Source organism: Impatiens glandulifera, chromosome 4 (genome assembly GCF_907164915.1).
Source record: "Impatiens glandulifera chromosome 4, dImpGla2.1, whole genome shotgun sequence".
In the NCBI taxonomy this organism is placed as follows: Eukaryota; Viridiplantae; Streptophyta; class Magnoliopsida; order Ericales; family Balsaminaceae; genus Impatiens; species Impatiens glandulifera.
The window spans coordinates 47,462,806-47,470,699 of record NC_061865.1 but is presented as its reverse complement, the minus strand read 5'-3'; the positions used below and the strand labels follow the sequence as shown (position 1 = coordinate 47,470,699).

At 32.9% G+C, this 7,894-nt stretch overlaps 1 protein-coding gene across 1 annotated transcript; it reads left to right on the top strand.

The window, feature by feature from the left end:
- Positions 1-450: 450 nt before the first annotated feature.
- LOC124935257 lies at positions 451-1,301 on the top strand. The gene is made up of 3 exons (XM_047475703.1): positions 451-738; positions 822-1,133; positions 1,227-1,301. The coding sequence occupies exons 1-3, from the start codon at positions 451-453 to the stop codon at positions 1,299-1,301; spliced, it is 675 nt and encodes a 224-aa protein (XP_047331659.1).
- Positions 1,302-7,894: the final 6,593 nt, after the last annotated feature.

Genomic DNA, 7,894 nt, shown 5'->3' with positions numbered 1-7,894 from the left:
TAAAATTTTGGTTAATTAATTGATTGATTTGATATACGAGAGAAATAAAGGTCTTGTTCGGATTAAGATTATTTTTAAAAACTTAGAGGGAGAAAAAAATAATGATTGGTGATGATTTTGAGAAAAGTGATAATTATTTTTAGTAAAAAAACTTAAAAGGTATTGATATATATGAATAAAATCAAAGATAATAATTTAAAATAAATAATATTTTAGTATTTTGGTTAATGAAATAAGTGATGTGATTGATTATAAAATTAATTTTTGTTGGGTCTTCTTAATAAACCAAAGAAAACCAGGCCAAAGTAATATTTGATTTTGTTGAGTTATTTATAAAACTTAAATCCAAACAAGGCATTGTGTTTTGCTAGAAAGTTGGATGTGTATATATTGAGAAGAAGGTAACATTTATTAAAAGGGAAAGAAAGACAAGTATTACTGGGGAAGAAAATGGCAAGTTTTGTTAATACTAGCAAATTGAGCTTGAAGATTTTTTATGATAAAAAGAGTAAGAAAGTATTGTTTGCAGAAGCAGACAAAGAGGCAGTTGATTTTCTAGTTTGTATTCTTTCTCTACCATTAACCACAGTCACAAGGCTCCTCTCCAAATCAGTGATAAGAATGGTCGGATGTTTGAATAATTTCCGTGAGAGTGTTTCGAACATGCATAAAATCAACTTCCCTGATGGCGAGAACAAGGTTTTTCTCTTAAAGCCATTGCACTCTTGCTCAGTACAGGTTTATTAACTTAAAAAGTATTGTATGTTCTTTAATATTAACTTATGTTGATTAATTAGGTGTCTTAATACTTTTGATTTTAGGCACCTTTCTTGCTGCCGGATCGTGCCATCTATAAGATCTACAAATGCTCAACTCACAATTATAAATATACTATTAGCTCGACCGAAAATGGTAAAATATGCTCTTGTTTAAATGGCGTTCCAATAGAGGGAGGGATAGTTAAAGCAGGCAGTGGCATTGCTATTCTGAAAGGTTATGTGAAATATATTGTGATGGATAATTTATTGGTCAAACCAATTTCAAGCATGTCTAGAATTTGTTTGTTGAAAGATTTCAATGTCAAGGATCTTGGTAATGTTCACGAAATAGTGGTTGATTTGGGCTTCGATGAGGTATTTACTTAATACTAGTCATTTATATGGTCTGAGTTATTAATATTTGAAGTCACTATTTTATTTTGTTTGTGATTTATTAATTTTTTTTAGGGTCTTATGATATTAAAGGCAGCTATGGAAGGGGAGTCGGTATTTACAAGTGTATTCCTTCAGAAATTGGTGTAATTATGGACTTCTTGTGTTTGCTTTTTGTTTTTACTTTGATGTTTTACTGCTGAAATGTATTTACTTTGATATTATAACCTGTTTTTGTAATTGCGTTTTGTTTACTACTCTATTAATTCCTAAATAGATAAAGAATTTGATGTCGTTTACTTGATGTTATTTCTCATTAGATATTTGTGGATTTTCACCTCACGCATCAATATCATTGTATTAAATCAATATTCTTACTCTATTTTAGATGAAACTCAATTATGGGTTGTTGGACATAACCCATGTTAAAACTCAAATATGTGTTCTTACCAATAGACTATAGGTAAATGTTTATAGAAGATTTGAATTTTATATGTTAAAAAAGGTTTTGTGATGGTCTAATAAAAATAATTCAATCCATAGAAGCTGTCTTTTTTCTTTCTTTCTGGAAAGGAAATATATATCAAAAGTCATTTTTACAAATTTTAACATTTTATGTATTCTACTTTACCAAAATAATTCAAAAAAGCTTATTTCAATCAAACACTACCAACATATTTTCTCCTTAAACAAAATTGAACTAATTATCAAGGGTTTAATACTAATTATTAAAATAACGAGACTTTGTAGTTGAGAAAACAAGAGATAACGGTGCAAACAGACTACAATAAAAGTTATTGAAAATTCTGAGAGAAGCTGGAAGAAGATGAAAAAAAAAACACAAATCCAAACTGAAAAAAAGACACGTGAGCTTAAAAGAAATCTTTACAAGTACAATTATGAATACCGATTTTTGTTCTCATAAAATATTTTGATTCAATTATCTCTTTTATGTTTTTGAACCAATATGTTTTTTCCCTTATTTTTTTTAGTTTTATTTTGTTGAATTTATGATAACTAATGTCATAATTTAATTTGTACATAATTGGTCTGGTATTCCGAAATAATGTTCAATTAAAAACCCCTATTACTTTTAGAAAAGAACTAAAAAAGCAACCATGTAAAGAAATTTAATTTAAAAAAATGTCATGAAACCCGTTAAAGTTGCAGTAGTTTTTTTTTATGTGTTCGAAAACAACTTAGCATCCTTCCATTAAAACCAAAAGAGGAAAAAAATTGACATGAATCGTTTATATCAAGTTAAACAAATTCCAAACTTTAGTTTGGATAGAAAAATAGAATGAAATAACAAGCATTCAAACTACAAGTTTATGACATTATTACAAACCACACACAATTTTCTAACTTTTATCTCGCCTTAAATTTTTTCATTCGAGAGACTTCATCGTATGAGATCTTTCAACTTTGGTATAGGTTCCAATTTTGCTCACTTGTAGGAATACGCCTCCACGTTCGCATGAGTGAATTAAAATCAAATTAATACAATGCTTCTCCACACACTGGTGAAAAAGGGGTCAAAACCGAGAGTTAAAACTCTCGGTTTTGACCCTATAACTTTCGGTGAAGACACCTTACCGAAGGTTTTAGTTACCCTCGCCATCCCTCGGTATTGACTCTCTCGGGACTTCCATAAAGAGAAAAACCGAGAGTTATATGAAAACTTTCGGGTTTTTCTTCTTTTGGAAAAACCGAGGGTTTTACTAAGACCTTTCGGTTTTTCTCTATTTGAAAAAACCGAGGGTTTTACAAATAACTTTCGGTTTTTCTCTGTGTGGAAAAACCGAGGGTTTTTACAAAGACCTTTCGGTTTTCCTCTTTTTACAAATAACTTTTGGTTTTTCTCTATGTGGAAAAACCGAGGGTTTTGCAAAGAACTTTCGGTTTTTCTCTATGTGGGAAAACCGAGAGTTATTTACAAAACTTTCGGTTTTCCTCTTCGGGTAAAAACCGAAAGTTATTTACAAAACTTTCGGTTTTCCTCTTCGGGTAAAAACCGAGAGTTTTCCAATAACTCTCGGTTTTCTCCTTTTCAAGAAAACCGAAAGTTATATGAAAACTCTCGGTTTTTACCCGAAGAGGAAAACCGAAAGTTTTGTAAATAACTCTCGGTTTTACTCTTTAGGATAAAAACCGAGGGTTTGTCATATAACTCTCGGTTTTCTCTTTGGCTAATAACCGAGAGTTTTCTAATATCTCTCGGTTTTTCCAAAAAGAGAAAAATCGAGAGATTTCAATATTACTTTCGGTTTTTTCCCCTAAATTTTTAAAAATGTGCGGATTATTTTGCTCGCAACCAAAACCTAACCAAAACCTGTTCAGCCAAACCAATATATTAATGATAAAAGAAATGCAGCATACATTAAACGATCACATTAATTGATCATGAACATTACAAAATTCGAAACCAAACAAATATTCCGAACAATCTGTTATAAATTCAACTACTATAATGAAAACATGTTCATAATCGAAACAACCTTAGCTTGTGGGGGGAGGAGGTGATTGTTGCCTCATATATAATTCGATTCTCTCCATTCTCGCGTTCATCTCTGACTTCTCCCTCTCCATTTTTTCTGTAATCTCTAACTTCTCCCTCTCCATTCTTTCCACAATTTCTTTCTTTTCTGATTGCAATTCTTCCATTTTGCGCCTTCTTTCTTCATCTCTCTTCTCCAGTTCCTCCAGCTTGAGCCTCATTATTTGATTCTCTTCTAACAATCGCTCATTGTTTCGTTGTGAACTGTTTCCACTACGAAGATCCTCACGAAAGTGTGTGGGCCGGACGCCTGATCCCATTCCGAACACTACCCCGTGTTTTTGTTGTCCGAACACCCTCTCCGTCAATTCAAAATCCGATATTCCCGGTTCGTTACTAACAACCTCTTCCATCTCAGCCTGCACAATTCAAATAAAATATCATTTCTATAATAAAAAACTAGACTTATTCAATTCACTTACAATTTTCTCTTGCACGTGTTCGTCCGGGACGGGTGTTGGGTTTTCTTGTGTCGGTTTTGGTGTACGGGTCCTCTTGAATACTTCAATTACAGACGGTGGCCGTCCCATTTCAATCGCCTGTTGAAATAAATGATTTATATAATTAATAACAATCTACATATTAAGTTATTACAAATAATGTACTTACCAACTCGTCTTCAATTTGTGCAAACGGTCTACTTCCCGTTCGATGCGGGAATTTTAGATTCTTCCGATTCTTCATATTTGTAGAACTGTGTCTCTGTATTTGAAATAACAAATGAAGTTAGATTAATTAATATCAACTTTTATTTGAATTATGAAACCGTACCTTAAACGTTTCTGTGAAGAAATGGTTGCGACACACAAACTCTCAATCATCTCGATCGTAGTCCGGTGGAGGATTAGCCAGTACCGCCGCCTCGTCTCCTTTGTGGACGCGGATATAATTCTTGTTCAAATCTGACCGCCATCTATCCCATATCTGATTGGCGTGTCCCAACCCGGTCTTTCGAAAATACTCAATGTCGCCATTAGTCGCTTCGAACGGATCCTGAAAAAAATAACATCCAAATGTTACAAATAATTATTTAATGACGTAATGTATAATCAAGTTATAAGTATTACCTTGATAGCAGTCCACAGTGAATCCAATTGGTCTGCACTTAAAGCCTTCCACTTGAGAAGACGGTGTGAGACGGCTGCGGGGTCCTGGATAATCGACCCCACATGTTTAGACCACCTTGTCCTTCCCACGTCTGTACCGCCTGGCCTCCCATCCTTCTCTCTAAACGTTAGAGGGATCCTCGTCCCCGCTAGCCTCTTAGACAGCGCAATATTCTTGTTCTTCCCCCGTCTTTTACGGGCAGAAGATTCTTCAAAATTATCAAAATCTTAATTAAATATGTCAATCAATTGAAACACTAACTAATGCTTCTCCACGTACACCTCATTAATGCTACTACAACGCCTTAAAATTCCGTTATTCCCAAATATGATAAACAATAGAGCCAAAACAACACTTAAACACAATTGAATGGAACCTTTCCCCTTTTACCTTTAAAATAGCCACCTCTTTTATGTCCCCCCAATCCCTCGAAAAACTAATAAATTCCGTTGACTTAACAAATTTCCTCCATAATTCCAATGTAAACGGGCAGCAACCGAACAAATGATCCGTAGTCTCCACATCACTATCACATAATAGACAATTAGAATCCGAAATATCCATAAACTTTTTGATACGATCCTAGTTGAGAGTCTTTTCCTAAACAACAACCACAAGATGAATTGATACATTAGAGTAATTTTGGAAGACCACACAACATGAGACCAGCCCACATTGTCACCCTATCACGAATAGACTCCCAAGCTAGATTCACATTAAATTTTCCACCATTCTCAACACTACATTCACGAGAATTGATATTATCATTGAAATGTAAAGTATGAATGAAGTTGAGAATTCTCATACATTCTAGAATATGCCTCAGAGGGGTGTTCCATTTCTCATCTCTTATATCTCTAACAGTGGCATCATGACAATCTCTCCTTATTCGAGTTCTTCTGAATTCTTCCTTGAGAACAATATACTGATTTTCGAACCAAAGATCTTACAAACATAGGGTTCCACGACCATCACCTAACCGAATGTTGAATAACGACTTAGCATTATCCTTGAGTTTGAGAATTCTTTTGAGCGACCGTGCCATCTCCATCTTGATTTTACATGTCCAAACACTTGTCTCCTTCTTCATGAACATTGAATGCACACAACAAACCCACAATGAGTCTTATTTTTTCTCAATTGCCCAAAAGTGTCTATACGTAAGTGCCTTATTCTATTCCACACAACTTTTCAACCCAATGTTCCCTTCCTCCTTTGGTTTGTAAACGTCTTCTCATTTAATTTTTTCTCCCTCGGCCTTGATTACCCCTAAATGAAGTCCCTCATAACACGATCGAGATCCTTCATAACCTTCTTCGGGAAGATAATTTGTTGAGTTCAATAACCAATGTTGCCCATTGTAACACTCATTACAACTTCAATTATGCCCGCATATGAAAACTGCTAGCCCAACAAATTATTGAATTCTTTACCTTTTCGATAAGAGGCCTACAATGTGAGATTTGGAGATGCCTAGACGACAAAGGGATACCAAGATATATACCAAATCGAAAGCGTTCCCTCCTTAATGCCCATGATCCCGAAAATGTTGTCCTTCACCTCCTCTTTTACTCCACCATAGAAAACCAAGTTTTTATCAACATTTATAAGTAAACCTGTAACACTAGCAAAAAGAGTTAGTGCTTCCTTAATTGTAACAATGGTATTCAAATTCGCGTGGGCCATAAAAATAGATCATCTGTAAAGCATAAATGTGTAATATTTTCCTCCTTACATTGTGTATGGTGGATGTATGGTCTATGCTTCAACAACATTTTGAGAATGTCATTAAAGTTTTCCATGATTAAGACAAAAATGTATGAAGAGAGGGGCCCCTTGCCTCACACCATTTTCTCCTTTAAAGTAATCGTCATGAACACAATTCACACATACAATAAAATGGGGAGTAGAAATACATTGCATAATTCATTCAATAAAAATAGACAGAAAACCAAAAACAATTAGAAAATCATGGATAGAACTCCACTAAACCGAGTCAAAGACCTTTCGAATATGAAGTTTAAAAGTAGCCTAGGTGAGATGTTTTCATATCATTTCAAAAGACTTTGCATAAGTAATATATTATGTGATATAAAATGACCCAAAATGAAAGTTGGTTGCCCAGAATTTATAAGCTTAGAAATAACATGTTTTAGTCGATTTGAAATAATTTTAGAAATGGTTTTGTAAATAATATTACGTCAAGAGATTATCTTATCTAGACTAGAAACAAAAGGAGGATATAAGGTACTTAATTATTGAGAAGATAGTAAAAACTGAATTTATTGATAATTAGGCTATGCAACTCTTGGTTAACCTATTTGATTAATAAAATTAGGTATTAATAAAGGGGAGAGGTAGAGTACGTAAAAAATAATGTGTATATAGTAAGAACTCTATCCGTCCAGAAAAAATGCAAAAACTTACACAAGCAAAAAAAATGAGTACGAAAAGTTGAGTATGAAGCTTCTTGTTGATAAAGAAAATAAGAAAGTGTTGTTTGCAGAAGTAGGAAAGGAATGAAATATATTGCAGTACCGGATGGTAAATTCAATGGTTTTGTGAAAGGTTTAGTGAAATATATTGTGATGGATAATTTGGTGGTCAACCCAATTTCAACCATTTCTAACATTTGTTTGTTGAAACATTTCAATGTCAAAGATCTTGGTAATGTTCAAGAAATGTGGCTTTGTATGGTCTGATTTATTAACATTTTAAGTCTCTATTTTATATTGTTTGTGCCTTTTCCATATTGGTTATTTGAAGATTTGTTAGGTTTTGTCAATGAAAAAATAGATTATTTGGAATTTTAATTTGTTATCTTACTATACCTTTTTTTTATATTTTATTTGATGAAACATTTAATTTGATAGTAAGAATGTTATTAATACAATAATTTTTTTTTATAAAAATATCAAATAAAATCCTTCAAAAAAATTATATTTTTTATAAATAAATATAAAATTAATTCAAACATAATATTAATTATGTTTGAAAATACCTAATCAATATTTATAAGACAAATATAGATTTTAAGTAATTAAAAAAGTCCAAACCCAATTTTGATTCTGGGCAAACC

What these genes read in the sequence shown, in the direction of transcription:
- LOC124935257 (XM_047475703.1), top strand. Translation starts at nt 451, where the DNA reads ATGGCAAGTTTTGTTAATACTAGCAAATTGAGCTTGAAGATTTTTTAT. An exon ending in TGCACTCTTGCTCAGTACAG is followed by an intron (nt 739 to 821) that starts GTTTATTAACTT and finishes TTTTGATTTTAG; the next exon opens with GCACCTTTCTTGCTGCCGGA. An exon ending in TTGATTTGGGCTTCGATGAG is followed by an intron (nt 1,134 to 1,226) that starts GTATTTACTTAA and finishes AATTTTTTTTAG; the next exon opens with GGTCTTATGATATTAAAGGC.